Source organism: Cherax quadricarinatus, chromosome 28 (assembly GCF_038502225.1).
Source record: "Cherax quadricarinatus isolate ZL_2023a chromosome 28, ASM3850222v1, whole genome shotgun sequence".
In the NCBI taxonomy this organism is placed as follows: Eukaryota; Metazoa; Arthropoda; class Malacostraca; order Decapoda; family Parastacidae; genus Cherax; species Cherax quadricarinatus.
In genome coordinates this window covers 11039998-11063169 of record NC_091319.1, presented here as the reverse complement: position 1 = coordinate 11063169, position 23172 = coordinate 11039998, and the positions used below count along the sequence as shown (strand labels likewise).

Here is a 23172-nt window from a genome sequence, read left to right as displayed (position 1 = left end):
TTTTTTAAAGATTGGGACTACATTTGCTGTCTTCCATGCCTCAGGCAATCTCCCTGTTTCGATAGATGTATTGAATATTGTTGTTAGGGGTACACATAGCGCCTCTGCTCCCTCTCTCAATACCCATGGGGAGATGTTATCTGGCCCCATTGCCTTTGAGGTATCTAGCTCACTCAGAAGCCTCTTCACTTCTTCCTCGGTTGTGTGCACTGTGTCCAGCACTTGGTGGTGTGCCCCACCTCTCCGTCTTTCTGGAGTCCCTTCTGTCTCCTCTGTGAACACTTCTTTGAATCTCTTGTTGAGTTCTTCACATACTTCACGGTCATTTCCTGTTGTCTCTCCTCCTTCCTTCCTTAGCCTGATTACCTGGTCCTTGACTGTTGTTTTCCTCCTGATGTGGCTGTACAACAGTTTCGGGTCAGATTTGGCTTTCGCTGCTATGTCATTTTCATATTGTCTTTCATATTGTCTTTGGCCTCCCTTCTTATCTGTGCATATTCATTTCTGGCTCTACGACTGTTCTCCTTATTCTCCTGGGTCCTTTGCCTTCTATATTTCTTCCATTCCCTAGCACACTTGGTTTTTGCCTCCCTGCACCTTTGGGTAAACCATGGGCTCATCCTGGCTTTTTCATTACTCCTGTTACCCTTGGGTACAAACCTCTCCTCAGCCTCCTTGCATTTTATTGCTACATATTCCATCATCTCATTAACTGGTTTCCCTGCCAGTTCTCTGTCCCACTGAACCCCGTTCAGGTAGTTCCTCATTCCTGTGTAGTCCCCTTTCTTGTAGTTTGGCTTCATTCGTCCTGGCCTTCCTGCTTCTCCCTCCACTTGTAGCTCTACTGTGTATTCGAAGCTTACAACCACATGGTCACTGGCCCCAAGAGGTCTTTCATATGTGATGTCCTCGATATCTGCACTACTGAAGGTGAATACTAAGTCCAGCCTTGCTGGTTCATCCTCTCCTCTCTCTCTTGTAGTGTCCCTTACGTGTTGGTACATGAAGTTCTCCAGTACCACCTCCATCATCTTAGCCCTCCAAGTATCTTGGCCCCCATGTGGGTCCAAGTTCTCCCAATCTATCTCCTTGTGGTTAAAGTCACCCATGATCAGGAGCTTTGCCCTGCATGCATGAGCTCTTCTGGCCACTCTAGCTAGTGTGTCAACCATCGCTCTATTGCTCTCGTCGTACTCTTGCCTTGGCCTCCTGCTGTTCTGTGGTGGGTTATACATCACTGCTATTACCACCTTGGGACCTCCAGAGTGAAGTGTTCCCACTAAGTAATCACTTTCTTCTCCGCTATCTTCTCTCTCCAGCTCATCAAAATTCCAGCGATTTTTGATCAGCAACGCCACTCCTCCACCCCCCCTGTTCCCTCTGTCTTTCCTCAGGATTTGGTATCCCGTTGGAAAGATGGCATCTGTTATCATACCTGTAAGCTTGGTTTCTGTGAGAGCTATGATGTCCGGTGATGCTTCTTTGACTCTTTCTTGCCACTCCTCCCACTTATTTGTTATTCCATCAGCGTTTGTGTACCATACCTTCCAGTTTCCTTTCCAACACTGTGGTTTGGGGGCCTGTGAGGGTGGGAGACACCTGGTGGCATACTGTAGGGGTTCTATAGCTTGGTGTTGGGTGGAGGCTGTGGGTATGGATTGTAGGGGTGTGTTGGGATGGTGTGATAGGTTGTATGGTTCTGAGAGTAGTTGTGTGTGTGCTTGCCCTTGCTGTTCTGTCCTGCCTCTGACAGACCTCTGCTGGTTCCCTCCTTGTCTCTTTTCCTAGCTCCTTTCCTTTTTTGTCCTCTCCCCTCAGCTGCTGTCGTTCTGATTTTGTTCTGTCTCTGTCTAGGAACACCCTCTTGTACTCTTCCGAGTATTTCAATCGTGGTTTCTCTTGGAGGATCCTGTTCCGCACTGTTTCCGTCCTGAGAATCAGCTTGATTGGTCAGTTTCTCACCTTCGAGTACCCCTATTCTCTGAAAATGTGTGTGTATGTGTGTGTGTGTGTGTGTGTGTGTGTGTGTGTGTGTGTGTGTGTGTGTGTGTGTGTGTTTCTGTGTATGTATGTGTGTGTGTGTGTGTGTGTGTGTGTGTGTGTGTGTGTGTGTGTGTGTGTGGATGTGTGTGTGTGTATGTGTGTGTGCGTGTATGTGTGTGTATGTGTGTTGTGTGTGTGTGTGTGTGTGTGTGTGTGTGTGTGTGTGTGTGTGTGTGTGTGTGTGTGTGTGTGTGTGTATGTGTGTGTGTGTGTGTGTGTGTGTGTGTGTGTGTGTGTGTGTGTGTGTGTGTGTGTGTGTGTGTGTGTGTGTGTGTGTGTGTGTGTGTGTGTGTGTGTGTGTGTGTGTGTGTGTGTGTGTGTGTGTGTGTGTGTGTGTGTGTGTGTGTGTGTGTGTGTGTGTGTGTGTGTGTGTGTGTGTGTGTGTGTGTGTGTGTGTGTGTGTGTGTGTGTGTGTGTGTGTGTGTGTGTGTGTGTGTGTGTGTGTGTGTGTGTGTGTGTGTGTGTATGTGTGTGTGTGTGTGTGTGTGTGTGTGTGTGTGTGTGTGTGTATGTGTGTGTGTGTGTGTGTGTGTGTGTGTGTGTGTGTGTGTTTCTGTGTGTGTGTGTGTGTGTGTGTGTGTGTGTGTGTGTGTGTGTGTGTGTGTGTGTGTGTGTGTGTGTGTGTGTGTGTGTGTGTGTGTGTGTGTGTGTGTGTGTGTGTGTGTGTGTGTGTGTGTGTGTGTGTGTACTCATCTAGTTGTACTCGCCTAGTTGAGGTTGCGGGGGTCGAGTCCGAGCTCCTGGCCCCGCCTCTTCACTGATCGCTACTAGGTCACTCTCCCTGAGCCGTGAGCTTTATCATACCTCTGCTTAAAGCTATGTATGGATCCTGCCTCCACTACATCGCTTCCCAAGCTATTCCACTTACTGACTACTCTGTGGCTGAAGAAATACTTCCTAACATCCCTGTGATTCAACTTCAACTTCCAACTTGTTACTGTGTCCAATCTCTGGAACATCCTGTCTTTGTCCACCTTGTCAATTCCTCTCAGTATTTTGTATGTCGTTATCATGTCCCCCCTATCTCTCCTGTCCTCCAGTGTCGTCAGGCTGATTTCCCTTAACCTCTCCTCGTAGGACATACCTCTTAGCTCTGTGACTAGTCTTGTTGCAAACCTTTGCACTTTCTCTAGTTTCTTTACATGCTTGGCTAGGTGTGGGTTCCAAACTGGTGCCGCATACTCCAATATGGGCCTAACGTACACGGTGTACAGGGTCCTGAATGATTCCTTATTAAGATGTCGGAATGCTGTTCTGAGGTTTGCTAGGCGCCCATATGCTGCAGCAGTTATTTGGTTGATGTGCACTTCAGGAGATGTGCCTGGTGTGTGTGTGTGTGTGTGTGTGTGTGTGTGTGTGTGTGTGTGTGTGTGTGTGTGTGTGTGTAATTTAAGAGCCCTTGTCTCCTTAATTACAATCTTTGATTGTATTAGTTTTTCATCTCATTAACCTTATCATAACATTCTTACTATTGCCTCATCTACCTCATTCCAACAATTTACCAGCTTGAAATCTAAAGCATTTTCTTACATTCCAATCGCTCAACTGAGTTGTTTGGATTCCATCTATGATCCCTCCTTCCTGTGCCTCACATTTCAAAAAGTTTGCGCCTCTCTGCTCTGTCAAATCCTTAAGTATCTTGTACATCGTAATCATGTCTCCACTAGCGCCCCCTGTCTTAGTCATTAGGTCGATTTCTTTAGTCTCTCCTCTTAACTACGTAAGTCCCCTCAGATATCTTGAAAATATGTTAAAATGTGATTTGTTATTCAGGAGGACTCGAGTTGATGCTGTTGAAGGACTCGTGATCAAGGCGTCAGTACCTCTGGTTCTCAAAGCTCTGCGACCCCTTACAGGCTCAATATTTCCCCCGTGCATATAATGATCAATATTCATACCCTGACAGTGACAACGTCATTTATTCCACCAGGTTTACCGAGCGTAATATTTCAACACTGTTATTGGCTGGCGTGATTCATTGACGTTAACTGTTCCATTCATTTACATCAATGTGATAGTGTCGATTAAGTGGACAAAAAAATAATGAACATATTTTTTTGTTTATTGACGTCGTAAAAAAAAATTCAACAGTTTATATTTGGGTTTTAGTTTAGCGATAATTGACAGGGCATCGATTTTGTTAGGTATCCCAGAAGGGGGAAGCTTGAGCGGCTGCCTAATTTTTCCCCCCTTCCTCCTACTTTTATTTCACTCGTTACTCGAGAACGCTTCAACCAATCGGCTTCAAATTTTGAACGCTTGTGCTCGGTAACTAGTGCAATATTCTGAGAACAACTTTTCATGTGCAGTTGTCCAGTGACCAAAGTTACTAAACCCATTCCCAGCATCCTGGAAGAGCTGGGATAATTTCCGAAGCCCTGAGTGGAGGAATTTCCAACATTTAAAAACAGGCGACTCTTAAATCGACGACGACTGAGATTCAAGTATGCAAAATACTGCGAAATTTTCATTTCTTTTAAATATCATGCTGTATAGCCCTTGTGGTTTAGCGCTTCTTTTTGATTATAATAATTTTAAATAGCATTAAATAAATCTGGGTTTACCTCTTCTAAAAGGCTTCAGTATGTAGTGTCTGGAGCGTCACAGGATAATGATTATTAAGTTATGTTTGTGTGCGGAAAAATGCGATGTAGTTAGTTTTAAAAGAAACTGAAACCGTTGGAATCCATGCCATAACTGGAGACTGGGGTTATGCAATACCTTTCTCGGATCGCGCTGCGTCCAAAATTACATCTAGTCTTGGTTAAGAAATAATCAAGGAATGTGCGGAAGATTTATTATGTAGTGTAGAGCTGCAGCCACCTAGCTGTTACACTTGTACACAGTTACGAGTGTGGCCAAGGATTTTAGTTTTGAGGGGGTTTTATATCTTTATATTTCTCTCTCTCTCTCTCTCTCTCTCTCTCTCTCTCTCTCTCTCTCTCTCTCTCCCTCTCCCCCCTACCAGGACTAACTTTCCCCAGCCACTCACCTAGCTTCTGTTTTTTCCGCAGTGCCACCTAGAAGCATCACCCTCTTAGGGAGGAGCGAGGGGGAGGTGGTTGAGGTGGCAGCAGGTGACAAGCTTCAGCTGGAGTGCTTAGTGGCAGACGCCAGACCAGCACCTAATGTCACCTGGTACCGAGAAGACCACAGGATAGACTTTAGTAAGTTACCCATGGCAGACCTTCTAATTCACTTACATATAAAATCGTCACTACAAAACAGATAGTAATGTAAGTAATATTTATTAAGGCCTCATATTTAATATTACTCCTTTACGCTGATTTGTTATGGTAATAATGTAAAACTGACCTTTAAAAAACCCAATACAATCAAGTAGAAGAAATGAGAAATTAAAGATTCAAGCACGGTATTTGAGAGCATCTTTCCTGCCCTTAGTCTCTGGCATCACCACCATCTTTACCAACACCATCACCATCTGTTGTGCTATGTTCCTTATCCCAGAGCAACAGATGGATGTGGTCCAGCCTTCCACCACCATGCGACGGCTAGTGAGTCTGTTGAGTCGTCTCGTGCTGACGTCAAAGCAAGAGGACGACGGGGAGGAGTATTCGTGCAGGACTCAGCATCCTGCCTTGAAGGACTCCACTACCTCACCGCTGGCCGCCACAGTTACCCTCTCAGTTCTCCGTGAGTCCAGCTTTCTCTCAATATTTTCCTTCTTGTTTTCTTCTTCTTTAAATAAGTAACTAAGCTTATTTACGTAGAATTTTACACAATTTTGGATGATCACAATTACCTTACACAGTAACATATGTATAAAAGTCAGTGACTTATCACTCGGATTCATTCTTAACTATTAAAACGATATCAAGATTTTTTTTTAAGAAAGTTTTCTTTCGAATTATTAACCCAGAGGGTTAGTAATCCTGGATATCCCAATTAAGTCAGTGCATCATCGATGCCTGTTTGGCTTATTTCCATTTGGGGTCCTTTAATCCAGGATGCGACCCACAACAGTCGGCTAACACAACACCCAGGTGCAGTTGGTTACACGGAAGTTGAGACGCATCCGGCCCGATGGAGGGATGTGGCAGCTCTTCAGAATAGTAAATAATAATATTTATTTATGCAAGTACATGTACAACATATACAGGCCTAGTTAACATGCTACTATCCAGAAAACCCCTTGTTATGCAGAGCATTTCGGGAAAATTAGGTCAATTTTGTCCCCAAGATGCGATCCACACCAGTCGGCTAACACCCAAGTACATATTTTTACTGCTAGGTGAACAGGGACAGCAGGTGTCTTAAGGAAACACGTCCTAACATTTTCATCCGTACCGGGGATCAAACCACGGACCTTAATGTGTAAGTTGAGTGAGCTACCATTCGGGCTGCGGGACACCTTGGTTGTGAAAGACTAGTTGTAACCACGAAAATATTGTTTAAACAGAGACAATGATTGGTGGATAAATATATGTAGTATATGATCACTGTGTTTTGGTTAAGGATCTGATAGATTCACAGACTATATGCACAAGAGATGTGTGTGTCTCTTAGTGTATATGCACTGAGAGTTTACTGCGTATTTTAATGATGAAAATGATCTGAAGATGTGAGCAGATTACATTTAATGATCCTCGTCTGGCGGAAAGGATTTAAACACTGAAAATGTGAAGTATAACATCTCTTCTCCCGATTAGTTGGACGACTATTGTATGATATATGCATTATTTTACCTTGATCTCTCTCTCTCTCTCTCTCTCTCTCTCTCTCTCTCCCTCTCTCTCTCTCTCTCTCTCTCTCTCTCGCACAGCAACGAATGGTGATGAACAACTAGGTAAAAAAGACATAATATGCAGCGTAATAACTAACATATTTATTTAGATGTTTCGCCAGTCAGTTTCTTTCCTCCAGGCATTACAATAGCATTATATATCAGATCTCGAAATGTGACGGATAGATAGTTTCCCTGAACGAATCTGCCTGGACGTCCTACTCATTTCTACAGCATTGCAATCCCCTAATGATGTGTTGATTGCAATACGAGAGCTAAAGCCATCATTCAACTCCCCAAGTGGTTATATATATATATATATATATATATATATATATATATATATATATATATATATATATATATATATATATATATATATATATATATATATATATATATATATATATATATATATATATATATATATAGAGAGAGACAGAGAGAGGGAGAATGCAGTCAGCAGGATTCGAACCCACGCCCGTCAGGGATATCTGGCAAGATTCCCCCAAGTGACGCTCTACACCGAGTGGTGTACAGCGCCTTTCCTCTCGCCCTCCCTCTCACCTTCCCTCTCGCCCTCCTTCTCGCCCTCCAACTCGCCTCGCCTCTCATTTTCCTCCTCTCCCATGCCCTCTCGTCTTCCCTCTTCCCTTCCCTCCCTCTCGCCCTCTCTCTCACCCTCACCACACCAAGACCATTCTGGCCAACATTGAGCCATCCTTCTCACCTCCACGACCTTCCCGATAATACTGCTCCAGATACTGTTCGCCCTCATTAACCCTTCTCTCTCTCTCTCTCTCTCTCTCTCTCTCTCTCTCTCTCTCTCTCTCTCTCTCTCTCTCTCTCTCTCTCTCTCTCTCTTTTCAGAGGAGTAATGATAGAGAGCCATGTCCTCTTTCTCTCGCTTTCCCACTCCTGTCTCCTCTCCTCCCCTCCTTCACTCTCACTCCTCGCTCTCACTTCTCTCTCTCTCTCGTCTCGTTCTTTCACTCTCCTTCCCTCTCTCTCCTCTCCTCCCTCCTCGGCCTCTCCTTCCTCCCTCCTTCACGCCCCATCTCCCCTTGTACACCTTGTCTCGTTTCCCCTTGTTGATTTAGGATAGTTATCCCCTCCTTGGGCTGCCTCACTAATTTCCCACTTCCATCAGCATTCCCCGTTTTCTATAGCACCCTTCGTTTTCTTTACCTTCTGGCGGTGACTAAATTACGTCTGAGTTGACACTTGTTATTTATGTTATGTTATTTTTTTAGACGATGGACCAAAAGGGATTTAATTTTTATCTTTACGTAAGATATTAATATTTTTTTAGTAATAATATGTTTTAAGAAATTTTATGACAGAAGCTCTTGGACAGATAGACAGACACAATAGACAGACCAGGGAGTTACACACACTAGTAACAGACAAAAGATGGAGACAGTAAACGAAGATAGAGGAGAGAGTGACAGCCAAAGACAAGCAAACACGGACAGGAGGGAAGTATAAATATTGCCATTTACTGAGATCGTAGATGTAAATAGGAAAAACAGCCAAAGACGGACATAAACAAAGATAAGATAAATAGGTTACAGTGGCCAGAATAGTCGATAGACACGTACGGACACAGACGAGAAACACAGATATGTACAGAGATACAGACAGCCACGCATACATAGGCAGTTCTATAGGCAAAAAGTAGATATATGAAGACACTGTGTGACTGGAGCATTATGTGTATGTATACTTGTATGCATACTACGTGTATTACAGCACTATGTGTGTACGTATGTGTATACTTTCCTATTTGTACTTACCTATTCATGGGTGCAGGGGTTGATTCACAACTCTTGGCCCCGCTTCTTCACTGGTCGGCACTAGGGTATGTGTGTATGTGTATGTGTGTGTGTGTGTGTACTACGTTCCCTGAAGTATTGCATGTGTGTGTATATATCACGTTCCCGAGAGAATCATGTGTATTCTGTTTTCTCCCTTGACCATTAACACAATGAGTCCGTCCCTCGCCAGACCCGCCCGGGCGGCCAGTCATCCATGGCTACAAGACAGGTGAAGTACTTCGCGCCGGGGAACGTCGAAGTCTCACCTGCCGTGTGGCAGGCGGCAACCCACGCCCCTGGGTCACCTGGTACTGGTATGGCCTTCCCCTCAACCACACGGCCAAGAGCAAGAGCAGGAAGAGCGTGCACCTCAAGTCCAAAGCCACCAGCAAGCGAGGCAAGAAGACCAAAGGAGTGAGCGTCACCCAGCAGGTGACCGCCTCGCGTACTGAAGATGGAGCCGTGTATGAGTGTCGTGTCTCCAGCGACCTACTCCCGCGACCCCTCACCACAAATGTCACCCTCACGGTGCATTGTAAGTTGCTCTCATCACACTTCAAGGTGCCCTTCTCTACTTTTTTAGTCCTCTCTTTGCGTACATTTCTTCAACAACATTCTAAAATGTCCTCTCGTCATTTACACTGTGGTCAGCGCGAGGGTCTCAGAGTGTCGCTAGATGTAAGGACAATGTTTACCTCCCAGCTTAAAATATTGGACCATGAGAATACATATTTCTCTAAACGCTGTCACAGTACCGATACTGACCCTCTCCTTGGTTCTACTGGTTACTGTAAAACTCTGCTCTACGCTTACTCAATGGACTGTCTCGGTGGGAAACGGCATATGCAATGAAATAATGTTTTAACACCTTTTTCTATATTTTTTTTTTTTGGGGGGGGGATATTTCACATATTTTTTAAAAAAATCTTATGAAAAAGTCCTTAAGATTATATATATTATTAATTCATATTTTGACGCTTCAGAGTAGTTAGGGCATTTTCTAGCATACTTCAGTTTTTAGCTGTTTATACATATATATATATATATGTATATATGTATATATATATATATGTATATATATATATATATATATATATATGTATATATATATATATATATATGTATATATGTATATATATATATATATATATATATATATATATATATATATATGTATATATGTATATATATATATATATATGTATATATATATATATATATATATATATATATATATATATATATATATATATATATATATAAATATATATATATATATCTATATATATATATATATCTATATCTATATATATCTGTATATATATATATATATATATATATATATATATATATATATGCATATATATATATATATATATATATATGTATATATATATATAGATGGATATATATATATATATGTATATATATATGTATATATGTATATTTAACATATATTTAACAAGTCGGCCGTCTCCCACCGAGGTAGGGCGACCCATTTATGAAGGGATTCAGGGAAACCGGCAGGCCGGACTTGAGTCCTGGAGATGGGAAGTACAGTGCCTGCACTCTGAAGGAGGGGTGTTAATGTTGCAGTTTAAAAACTGTAGTGTAAAGCACCCTTCTGGCAAGACAGTGATGGAGTGAATGATGGTGAAAGTTTTTCTTTTTCGGGCCACCCTGCCTTGGTGGGAATCGGCCAGTGTGATAATAATAATAATAATATATATATATATATATATATATATATATATATATATATATATATATATATATATATATATATATATATATATATGTATATATATATATTATACATAATGTGTGTGTGTATATATGTGTGTGTGTTTGAATCTATTGAGTGTTGTCCCCGCTTGTACAGCCTTGTTTGGTTTGTATTTCATGAGACTCTGAATTCGTGTGTTACTGAGTGCAATGAGTGATGGGGACTCTCTCTCTCTCTCTCTCTCTCTCTCTCTCTCTCTCTCTCTCTCTCTCTCTCGTTTCAACGAGGCAGTTTACTGTGTCTTTGTGACACGTTAACGAGCACGAGAAAGTGTGTTGACAATTCTTGTCCAAAGTTTCCTATTGCCACGTCCTGGACCCACCACATGGGAGGCGTTGTTTCTCACGACGTGGTTCTACAGGACACGCTCTCTCTCTCTCTCTCTCTCTCTCTCTCTCTCTCTCTCTCTCTCTCTCTCTCTCTCTCTCTCTCTCTCTCTCTCTCTCCAAGCAGTTCAGTTTCTTGTTTACCTAGTCACAATACATAGCCCCAATCTCCCTAAATCATTCAGGTGCCTCTGAATAAATTGAACATCTCGCCGCCTGAAAAAGGCTGTCATATCTAGGACCAACAGTGAAGCATATGTCAAAAATGGTGATCCCATTCACTGTTAATCCTAGAGGAGGATCACGGAGGACAATCATGGAGGAAGATCTCTCCTCCATGGAGGAAAGCATCTTAACCATTTGTTGTTCCCCTCCTCCATCCTCGGTTCTCTTGTTTAAAGTCATTTTTTTAAGCAGATGTGTCTTCCAATATAAATTTACCAATAAAAATTTACCAGTAAATTCACCCTTATGTTAAAATAAAATTTACAATGATTCCAAATTACGTATTCAGTCAAATTATTATTATTATTATTATTATTATTATTATTATTATTATTTTATTGCAATTTTTTATTTTATTATTATATATAAATTGGTTAGAGCTTCCCTATGAATATACTAAAATGTTTATCTCTTCTTGTACATAAGCCGAGAGATGTATATTAGTATATATATACTGAGCCATGTGTATTTCTCAGTGTATATGCACCAGGAGTGTGTATGTCAGATGTGTATTTTTTAGGTATTAATGTATTCTTAGGTGAATCGCGTTTCAACCTTAACCAATTTAATTCAAGTATCGTTCCTCTTCCCCCTTCACCTAGACGCCCCTGCACAGGTGAGGGTGAGCGGACCTACGGTAGTGGCAGCAGGGGAACACCTGACTCTCACCTGTGTCACCTCACCTTCCAACCCACCTGCAACCATCACCTGGACTGTGGATGGTAGGTGTCATAATATCAACGGTGCATAATACCGACAAGATGTAGTATTAGTTACAAGTGCAAGAACTGGGTTATCTGTTTTGTGTAGACGTTTCGCCAACCAGTGGCTTTGTCAGTATAACGCTGGCAAATAAATCAAGAGACTGAAGAGTTTGAAGATGAGGTAGTCAGTCCCTCAGCCTAGGAGCAGGTATTCAGAGCCGTATAGTCTTGATAACTCTATGGACTACAGGTGAGGATCAGAGAGCTGCCGCCTCCCCTCTAACATTTACCTCAGAATACACTTCACTACTGCTTCACAACACCGTGGCTGGGACGGTTCACAACTAACCAAAAACATCTCGGCTTGAACATTACACAACTAATCCTCAGTACAACAACTAAAACAGTTTCCAACTAACCCAGCATATCAGAGGTCAAGGTGATATACACCGAGAGGCTGTATATCTGTCAATGTATATCTATCAGTGTATATAGGCTAAAAGTTTACATAAATCTTTGCTTAATTGATCAAGGTATTCATGACTGGTGATGTGTAGGTGACATAGAGGTTAACTGATGCATCGTGTAGTAGACAGGCTTTAGACCTAATAAACTAACCAGTAGAGATGATCACAGGGTATATTTAACGAATATACCCTGTAAACCCGATCATTTCTGTAATATTGCAAGCTCCTGAATATGTGTTGATTGAAACACGAAATGCCTAGAGCTATCATTCAACTCTCCATTGTGGTTGTTTTACGTATGTACCCATATTTTACGTCATGCCTTATTTTAGAATTAAAATAAAGTTTATAGGCGAACTGTAGTTTTCATGGCCAACATGCATTCGATAGTATTCAAACCTAACTAGCAAGTCTAGGTGGCGGGTACCAGAACTTGAGATTGCCATTATATGTGGCAGGTTGGTATAGCAACTGCTAGAGGACCGAAACAATGTAACGTGTGGGAAAAAAAATGATGAACATTCCGGCATTATACTTTACAATGTAGTATATTACAGACTTTACCCCAGCAACATTTATGAAATCTCCAAACACGAAATTAAGTTACTTAGCGTATTACAAAACTAAGTAAGAATAACTCTGTAGTATATTCGTGGGGATGCGGCGCTAAAAGCGTAGGGGGTCATACGGATCCTAGGAAATGAGAGAAAGTCGGTTTTAACCCAAGGAAAGAAAGTGTAGCTCCAATCCCTAGGATCAACAACCCTTAATCAGCGTCAAAGTATCTTCCTTTCAGGGCTGTGATTCCCTCACATTTCAGCTGAACTTTCCTGATAATGTTGATTCTGTAACAATTCAACTGAACTTGCCCAATAAAAAAAAATAAAAAAAAATAGAAATTAAAAACTTAATTTCGGTAAGCAAAAAATTTGCTAAGTATGTCTGTGATATAATTAATAATTTGTTCTTGAAGGAGCACAGGTAAACACCACTACGTCGACAGTGAGTAAAGATGAAGGTGGCGGGTGGGTAACCTCATCTCGGCTGACCCAGGAGGCGGCGAAGTCGAGTCAGGTCAGGCAGATGGTGGTCGTGTGCCTGGCTCATCACCTGGAGGCTGTGGAAGCCATCTCTCACACCCGCAGCATCACTCTCATCAGTGAGTTCCGACCCTTGCTTGTTTAATGGAAGCATGTAATGGAGGTCAATCCCAGCGTCTACTTGTTTCCACTCTGTATATTCGTCAGTCCGTCTTCTCTTACCGTTCGTCTCTTTAGTTGTCTTTGTTCACGTTCCCGTCATTGGGCTGATACGTCGATAATAACATAATTTGCTTTATTAAAATAGCCAACAGATAAACAAAGAAAAATACTGTAAGGTTGTACGCCCATCTTCCTTCTTCTCTTTCTCACAGGACCTCCAGGACCGCCGCGGGTGGAGATTCACTCCAAGGGACAGCTGGTGGCTGGAGACAGCCTGGAAGTGTCTTGCACCAGCGAAGGAGGACACCCTCCTCCACAGTTCAGGTCAGGACACTTCATCTTTTTCTTTCAAATTCTAATTATCTTCCTCTCTCTCTCTCTCTCTCTCTCTCTCTCTCTCTCTCTTTCTTTCTTTCTCTCTCTCCAGCTCGTTTTTTATCGTCTTTATCCTTCAGTACGTTATTTGTCACAAAAGGAATTGTGAGTTTTCCAGCAACTGTTGAGTCTATTTTTTTTTTTTTTTTTTTTTTGCAGTAGGCAAGAATAAAAGTTATAATTGTGGTTGGAACAATCCACAACTAGCTGTAGGTTCGATCCTCCGAACTCTAAGTGTCTGGACTCGGCTTTTGTTCCAGTTCCCCACAAATTGGAGATGAAACTAGACGGTGTTTCGGTCCGTGCTGGACTATTCTCAAGCCACCTTGAGAACAGCCCAGGATGGACAGAAATGTAATCGTAGATAACGTCGGCACTGAACAAAACCTTTCTAGTAACCTGCTGTTCCAGACGCCACCATTCCCTGTCTCGTATTCTGACCCCTTGCCTGCTGCAGGATACGCAAGGGTGAGGACCAGGAGCTGCCGGCAGAGACGCACACTAGCGAGAACGTGAGTCGTGCGCGGGCATCGTTCACCGCAGCGCCCGCGGATAATGGTGCTCGGGTTCACTGTGAGGTAATGAACCCGGCCACTAGCCTTCCTCTCCTCACCGACACCACCATTACCTTGCAATGTGAGTGCTGCCTCTCTTTCTCTATCTCTCTCTCTCTCTCTCTCTCTCTCTCTCTCTCTCTCTCTCTCTCTCTCTGATGAGAAATAAATATAAGATTTACTGAGGACTTTTCGCCCATGAGGCTTCGTTCTCATCATAAACTTAAACACTTAAATCTATTCTCAATCAGAGAATATAGCGACTCTGAGATTATCTTATTTAAACCTTTGAGATACTAAGCAAATTTAACTCAGTCAAAAATTAAGAACTTTTTAAAGTGTAAAATTATACGGTAATCTTAAACAATGGTATTGAACTCAGTGAGCAAGATGTATAACACAAATCTGGGAAAAATATAGAGTTGCTAACCAAGTTATCTACCTACTTGGAGGGTCTACCTGGAGGGTCTACCTGGAGGGTCTACCTGGAGGGTATTCTGGGGGTCAACAGTCTCCTCTCTGAAAGTGTTAGTACAAAGACAAGTCAATCTTCTGAAAGTCTGTCGGATGAACACTTAGTAAACATAGGATTCAACTAAATACAGCAGTGACTAGATACAGTGTTGAAGTCTATTGTTTCACCATGACTCATCACTTCACCAGTCCCCGTCTTACCGCTGATCAGTTCTCTATATCCTGCCCTCAACTATCTAGCCATAAGAACAGGTAACTAAACTGTTGCTGAGACTCCTCTACAAATAGCCTCGATGTAGATTATAAGGCTCCTTGTTATCTGCCTTTCCCATTTACTCCCATGTACTCCTACTTCCTTTCATCCAATCTTTCCCTCCTGCAGTCGCTCCGTGGGAGGTGCTTGGGTCAGCGAACCCACACAGTGTGGAGGCAGGTCAGGTGGTCACGCTCAGCTGCGAGACTTCCAGCAGTGTGCCAGTCTCCATCGTCACCTGGCACACCCCAGCACACCTCCTAGGTGACCCTTCCGTCAGACACTCATCTGGCCTCTACGGCGGCATTGTCACCAGGTGAGTGGTGCCTACATCTCTCAGTAGGTGAGCCATCAGTTAGAAAGTCACCAGTCATGTATGGCACTTGCTAGTTGATCCCACCATCAGGCACTCACCTGGTCTCTACCACACACTGGCACTACGTAGGCATGACGCTGTATCACTTAGGCTGTGGTACCTGTTAGGCCGTCAAACTGAGGAAATAAATGTAAATATATCCAAACACAACTGAGTTTTAAACATAAAAGCATAACAAACACTGGCCATTATAAACCAACCTACATAGACACAATAAAACAACATATTATTATTATTATTATTATGCTTCTTATATTTTATTTTTATTATTATTTTATTTATTTAGATAATTTTCTTCCACATAATCGAACAATCTCTCCCCTCACACACACACACACACACACACACACACACACACACACACACACACACACACATGCTACATGAAACCTCAATATTCACGGGACGTCATCGTTGCCGTCGCATGGAAATGTTGCCGCCTCGGATTTGTTTTAGCGGCAGGTTAACCTGTGCCTTCAGTGTTGCTGGAATACATCACCACACAAACACGGTAGGTTAACCTGTGCCTTCAGTGTTGCTGGAATACATCACCACACAAACACGGTAGGTTAACCTGTGCCTCCAGTGTTGCTGGAATACATCACCACACAAACACGGTAGGTTAACCTGTGCCTCCAGTGTTGCTGGAATACATCACCACACAAACACGGTAGTGCCTCCAGTGTTGCTGGAATACATCACCACACAAACACGGTAGGTTAACCTGTGCCTTCAGTGTTACTGGAATACATCACCACACAAACACGGTAGGTTAACCTGTGCTTTCAGTGTTGCTGGAATACATCACCACACAAACACGGTAGGTTAACCTGTGCCTCCAGTGTTGCTGGAATACATCACCACACAAACACGGTGGTTGTGCTCCAGTGTTGCTGGAATACATCACCACACAAACACGGTAGGTTAACCTGTGCCTCCAGTGTTACTGGAATACATCACCAAACAAACACGGTAGGTTAACCTGTGCTTCCAGTGTTGCTGGAATACATCACGCAAATACGGTAAGTTAACCTGTGCTTCCAGTGTTGCTGGAATACATCACCACACAAACACGGTAGATTAACCTGTGCCTCCAGTGTTGCTGGAATACATCACCAAACAAACATGGTAGGTTAACCTGTGCCTCCAGTGTTGCTGGAATACATCACACAAATACGGTAAGTTAACCTGTGCCTCCAGTGTTGCTGGAATACATCACCACACAAACACGGTAGGTTAACCTGTGCCTCCAGTGTTACTGGAATACATCACCAAACAAGCACGGTAGGTTAACCTGTGCTTCCAGTGTTGCTGGAATACATCACCACACAAACACGGTAGGTTAACCTGTGCCTCCAGTGTTGCTGGAATACATCACCACACAAACACGGTAGGTTAACCTGTGCCTCCAGTGTTACTGGAATACATCACCAAACAAGCACGGTAGGTTAACCTGTGCCTCCAGTGTTGCTGGAATACATCACCACACAAACACGGTAGGTTAACCTGTGCCTCCAGTGTTGCTGGAATACACCAAACAAACACGGTAGGTTAGCCTGTGCTTCCAGTGTTGCTGGAATACATCACACAAACACGGTAGGTTAACCTGTGCTTCCAGTGTTGCTGGAATACATCACCACACAAACACGGTAGGTTAACCTGTGCTTCCAGTGTTGCTGGAATACATCACCACACAATCACGGTAGGTTAACCTGTGCTTCCAGTGTTGCTGGAATACATCACCACACAAACACGGTAGGTTAACCTGTGCTTCCAGTGTTGCTGGAATACATCACCACACAAACACGGTAGGTTAACCTGTGCTTCCAGTGTTGCTGGAATACATCACCACACAAACACGGTAGGTTAACCTGTGCTTCCAGTGTTGCTGGAATACATCACACAAGCACTGGAGATTGACTTTACTAGCAGAGAGAGACCAACCAGACCACCACCACTATTACTTCTACTACTACTACTACTACTACTAATGCTATTACTGCTACATCAACAATACCCAATACTCTCTTGGTTTTGTAGATGGAAGAATAGTTTCAAAGTGGCACACTGGAATGACTCCCTACGAAGCAGTGCAAAAATATCTATAATACAAAGAAAGGTTACAGTGCATACACTATAAGATAACTCAAAAAATAAAAGATCTGAGATCCTTCAGCACCTCTTCACTTACCAAAGAAACTTCCAGTAGACCATAGTCTTCGGCTGAACTGCCTTCAAGCCATGATACTGGGAAAGGGCTCTTGATCCAGGTAATTAGAGCTATCCCGCTAGTCCTTGGATAAAATCTGACTACCTCCTTTTGCCCAGAATTGTATATAACCATTGACATGTTCTTGTAGTCACCTCTTTGACCAGCCTGACTGTGATACCTACATCGGACTACGTGCTGTGAGTAACAGCCTGATGCTCAGGCTGTTGCTCACAGGCTGTTGCTCACTGGCTAATAGTCTCATCAGGGCCTGATGAGACCGTCAGCCAGTAGACGTGGTCTGAGATATGGTCGAGGAAGCGATGGTCCTCTGAGCCAACACTGGATGATATAGACCAGGCGAGCTACCATCTAGACCAGTATTCTCTAGACCCAAAACTCTCTTGACCTCTCAGCTTCCTGGAATAAAAGTAAATTAATTAAACTGAAAGTGGTTTAGAAATTTGCCTCTTTTCGTTCACTGCGACCTCAGGCGCAATTGTGTTGAGTTTCTGGAGAATGTAAACAAAAATCCCACTTAAGATTGGTAATTTTCAGGATGGTAGGAGTTCTTTGGGTGAGGTTTTTTTTCTGGCAATAGTTTTGTGTGTGTGTGTGTGTACTCACCAAGTTGCATATACCGACTGGTGCGTGCGGTGGTCGAGACACAGCTCAAAATCCGGTCTTGATCAAAATTTTTTGGACGCTACTCTCCCGTCCTCTGTTTTATTTTCTCTTAAATTTAAGCTCATTACACTTTTAAATTGCCCTTAATTAAAAAAAATACCCTCTAACGTCCTTAAATAATGGTTATAATTATGATCATAATATTTAAAGGCGTGGACCAGTACGCCAGAGGAAGGCTTCGGTCAGATGACCAAAAGCTTCAGTGGTGGTTGATATATGACTAAGACCCGCGTCAGGAAACACTTGTCCTGTTTCCTGACAAATCTGACTTAACCTAACCTATCATCCTTGTATCTCATCCGTGTCTGTCCTGGATCAGCCTGCCTTCGTAAGCCCTGTAAATACCTTCCAATATTTCATACGTCGTTGTCATGTCCGGTTTCTCTCCTTGCTTCCAGCGTTATCAAATTTTGTTTTATGACTATTTCCGAATATCACAAACCTATCAACTCAGAGACAAATTTTGTTGAAAACGTCTAGACTTTTCTTGCCTTTGTGCTTCATCAGGTATGTGGCTGCCGCCTGGTGTTGCCTAGATCATGATGGACCTGACTTACGTTACTTATGTTGCGCTAAATATATTGTTCAAGTTCTTGAAGAGTATTCTGAGATATGTAAATTTCATTTACGCTGACGATGTTACCTGGTTAATGTGCTCTTCTGGTGATGTATTGGTGACGACTCTGACCCCAGAGTCCCTTCCTTACACACTGGTCTGGAGTTTTACGATTCACTCGCCAGGGGTTAAAGCCCCACCCGTTCCCTGGTTTGTTTGTAATCGTGTTATTATGATTTCGTGAGTGCCTTCCTAATTCTGTTTTTTGTCAGTTATGTCTCAGGCCTGAGAGAACTTCCCCGTCACCCTATTCTGTGTTATATATATATATATATATATATATATATATATATATATATATGTCGTGCCGAATAGGCAGAACTTGCGATCTTGGCTTAAATAGCAACGCTCATCTTGCCATATAGGACAAGTGAAAATTTGTGTATGCAATAATTTCGGCAAAATCATTCTGAACCTAACGAAAACAATATATTTAATTGTGTTTGTTTAGTAATAAATTATTGTAAACGTATCTAAAATATATTTAGATGGGTTAGGCTAAAATAAATTGTTCTTGTTATAATAAGGTTAGGTAAGTTTTCTAAGATTCTTTTGGTGCAAAATTAAAAAAATTTACATTAACATTAATGAAAAATATATATCCTTAAACGTATAAGAGAAAATTTTAGAAAGGACTTAATTTTAAATGAGTTCTTGCTAATTGACCAGATTTTCATATTCGGCATGACATATATATATATATATTATATATTATATATTATATATATATATATATATATATATATATATATATATATATATATATATATATATATATATATATAAGTGAGTACAAATAGGAAGCGCGTCTGTCTGGCGCTCAGCAGATAGAGGATCGAGCCTCCACCACGTCTTGCGCTGAATGACACACATGGGTTTAGCGCTTAATTAACATGAATTATTATTATTATTATTATTATTATTATTATTATTATTATTATTATTATTATTATTATTATTATATAGTGTCAAAGATATCCTGACAGTCTTGGAAGATGCAGTCTGCCCATCTTTCTCTTTTATGTAACTCTTGTGTGTCCCATGAGAGCTGAAGACTGCCTTCAAACATGCTCCATACATAGTGTATATACTGTATGTGTGTATGAGTTTCTTCACTCTTCAAGTGTAAGAGAATCTGCCTTGTATCAGCTAAATGCTGACAAAGTTTAGCCTCTCTCAAATAGCATGTCTCTCACGAGACTGGCAGACTAAGCACCGAGCCTTCAACTCCTTCCACAGTGACCCAAACGTGTTTAGCGCTTCACATACTGTATATTATAAATTGTCTTCCTCACATATATTATAAATTGTTGTCATTGTCTTCTTCCAACAAGGGAACGAGGTAGCAACTGGGACGTAAACAGTGTGACTGAAAGATGTGGAAACTTATTATTATTATTATTATTATTATTATTATTATTATTATTATTATTATTATTATTATTGGTCATCCACCACAATGAGTGATGGAGGTTCTATCCCTTCTGCTCATCACAAGGAAGATACCATCGTAATGTACTCACCGATCCACCCGGGTCATCTCTGCGTCGTCTGGAACCCTCCATCTCGGTGCTGAGGAACGCCATGTTGAACCCTCGATCTGGACGCAAGGGACCACAACTTGAAGCCTCTCTTAAACCCTCCAATCCGGCGCTGAGAAGTCTTCTTTAGCAGTAAAGTTGGGCGTCGCGTTGGGTCCGGATAGTATTTTCTCTCCAATCCGGAACTTTGCCTGTCTCCTCTCGAATAAACACACCAGGAAAGATCGCGGGTGTGTTATATAAAAAAACGATGATGTCTTTTGGCAAGGAATGTGTCGGTTCTGCAGTGGATGGCGAGTGAGTGTGTACACGGGCTAGATAGATAGGTAGGTACGTGGGTGGTTAGGTAGGGTTGTCAGAACGGCTAGATCAAATCCATATATTAACACCAAATCACTATTGACATAGCCAGAATCTTCCACCACAAATGATCAAAAAACCATCTCTCTGATTCAGAGTAAAGGCTACGACAAAACCACTTTGATACATACTAGAAAAAGACATTAAGGTTACGTAATCTTGTGTAACAAAAATATAATCAGTTGACAGCCACCCAACTACTTACTACTTAGGTAGCCCACGTAAACCGCCAGGGCTAATTTATTTCATGCAGTAATTATATTTTTTCTGTATGTGTATAATCAGAAGTGTACATCATCATAGTTGGGTTACATTAAATAATAGTTGCAACTGGACGGGAGTGAAATGATGCTAATAATATTCAATTAGCAGGTCCGACAGCAAAAAAAAAAAAAAATAATGCTGAATGGGTACATTTAGTAATGGAGATGATGATAGGTTAGAGAAGCTCCACCACACGTAGGAACTCGCCTCACATGGGTTCAAATCCCACCACACGTAAGGGCTCACCTCACATGGGTTCAGATCCCACCACACGTAAGGGCTCGCCTCACATGGGTTCAGATTCCACCACACGTAAGGACTCGCCTCACATGAGTTCAGATCCCACCACACGTAAGGACTCGCCTCACATGGGTTCAAATCCCACCTCTTCTGTTATTAGAGTTTTTAATATTTTAAGCCTATATCATTCTTACAAAAAAAAAAGCTTAACAAGTCAATACGTATATTTCGAAATAGGAAATTCATTATACTTTCATAAACTGAAGCAACACAGTGGCCCGAAACGTCTTTCGAGTCTCAGCAGGCTGGTTCCCAGACAAAGTTGAGTTGGACGGAACTCCTTCAGGTCCAGCTACGTAAATAAAGCAGAGAACTTTATTTAATCATGAATTTATAATTTTTAAAGTTCCTTAATAAATTAGCTACACAAGCGAGATCTTTATAGAATAAATTAATATGGAATAGATTTATATTTAGGCCAAATTTCCGTCCGTGCTGTGCCTTGATAAAAGGCACGGACAAAGAGGGTAGTCAGACCAGGGAGTATTACACATGCGATAAGACACCCAGGCAGAAACGGTATATATACCTGGGGAGTCAGTTACCGTCTGGAGTTGTGATTGAGTGTAATACAAATGAACCTCATTCCAAGAGCATAGGAATGATGTGCGCATGAATCACTGAAACAGCCCATTCACTGTACTGAGGGTATCTATTCAGACTAAATACCAAATATAACACGAGACAGTTAAAACTGTATGGTACCAAGATCATCAGATCTCCATTCGTTGATGTTTGACATCTAGGGACCAGAGGGCGGTGAGTATAATAGTACAAGCAATATGGCGTGGTATTCTTTATATGTAATCGATACATCGACTGGAGAATACGCTGTAGAAAGTTTCAGTACATACCAGGAGACAGTATATAGCTGTGCACTAGATTCCCAGTGTTTCTGCAGAAATACTGGGAATCTAGTGCTTTAGTGATTCATGTTTGAGATTCCGGAAAGACAGATTCGCGGGAAGGACTGTTAAGATATCTTGGAACAAGGGCACACTGAAATGAGTTTTCCTTCTCTCTCTCTCTCTCTCTCTCTCTCTCTCTCTCTCTCTCTCTCTCTCTCTCTCTCTCTCTCTCTCTCTCTCTCTCTCTCTCTCTCTCTCTCTCTCATCTCTTTCTTTCATAAATAATGGCCACTCACCTGAAGCATCATCCCTTCCCAGGTCAGAGGTCAAAGTGAAGGCAGAGGCTGAGGACAACGGGCGAGAGGTCACCTGCAAGGCTGAGAACGGTTTAGGCGTCACCGTCAGCGCTAACATCACCTTCGAAGTCCTCCGTAAGTGTTTGATGGATGTTTCTTCTCTCTGAGCCTTCCGTGAGTTCCGTTCATCCCCTCCCTTTCGATATCCTCCTTAAGTGGTTGCTGGATGTTTCTTCTTCTTGGAACTTCTTTAAGTCATCTTCGATGTATTCCGTAAGTGTGCAAAGAACGTCTCTTTCCTGGATGTTCGTTGAGAAACTCTTGTGACTTCGACGTCTCCAGTTGCGTGTGTCTTCACTCCTTCACTCCTTCTGTTAAAGGGATTTTCTTAAGTATTTAGAAACCTGTTCACTTAATCTTTTTTGAGTGCTTGCAGTTTCCTGTTCATTGACTTTTCCTACGCCTTCCAAGTCTCCTATTCTTGGGATCTAATGAATCCTCCAGTTTTATTCTTCTTGTGTTCTCCTAGAGTCCATCGCGTCTCCTGTTACGTTATTCTACTCTCCGTCTTCCTCTCGTACGCGTTCTTACCGAGACCTCAACAACTTCTTTTATTCAGTATGACATTAAAATTGTTGTGTGGTAGTCCTCCTGCATTATTCTCAGTCGTTCGTGTCTCCCGTTAACAGTTCTTTTATGAGTCCT

The 23172-nt window shown here is 42.0% G+C and overlaps 1 protein-coding gene across 1 annotated transcript in view; it reads left to right on the top strand.

The window, feature by feature from the left end:
* The window catches only part of LOC138853320 (nephrin-like), a 390197-nt gene extending 367407 nt beyond the window's left edge, over positions 1 to 22790 (top strand). Inside the window, exons 5-13 of the mRNA XM_070089397.1 lie at positions 5058 to 5210; positions 5512 to 5697; positions 8795 to 9139; positions 11544 to 11663; positions 13086 to 13271; positions 13527 to 13638; positions 14147 to 14325; positions 15100 to 15286; positions 22490 to 22790. Coding sequence (XP_069945498.1) covers positions 5058 to 5210; positions 5512 to 5697; positions 8795 to 9139; positions 11544 to 11663; positions 13086 to 13271; positions 13527 to 13638; positions 14147 to 14325; positions 15100 to 15286; positions 22490 to 22634 — 1613 coding nt within the window. The 3' untranslated portion in view covers positions 22635 to 22790. The remainder of the gene's footprint in view (positions 1 to 5057; positions 5211 to 5511; positions 5698 to 8794; positions 9140 to 11543; positions 11664 to 13085; positions 13272 to 13526; positions 13639 to 14146; positions 14326 to 15099; positions 15287 to 22489) is intronic.
* Positions 22791 to 23172: the final 382 nt, after the last annotated feature.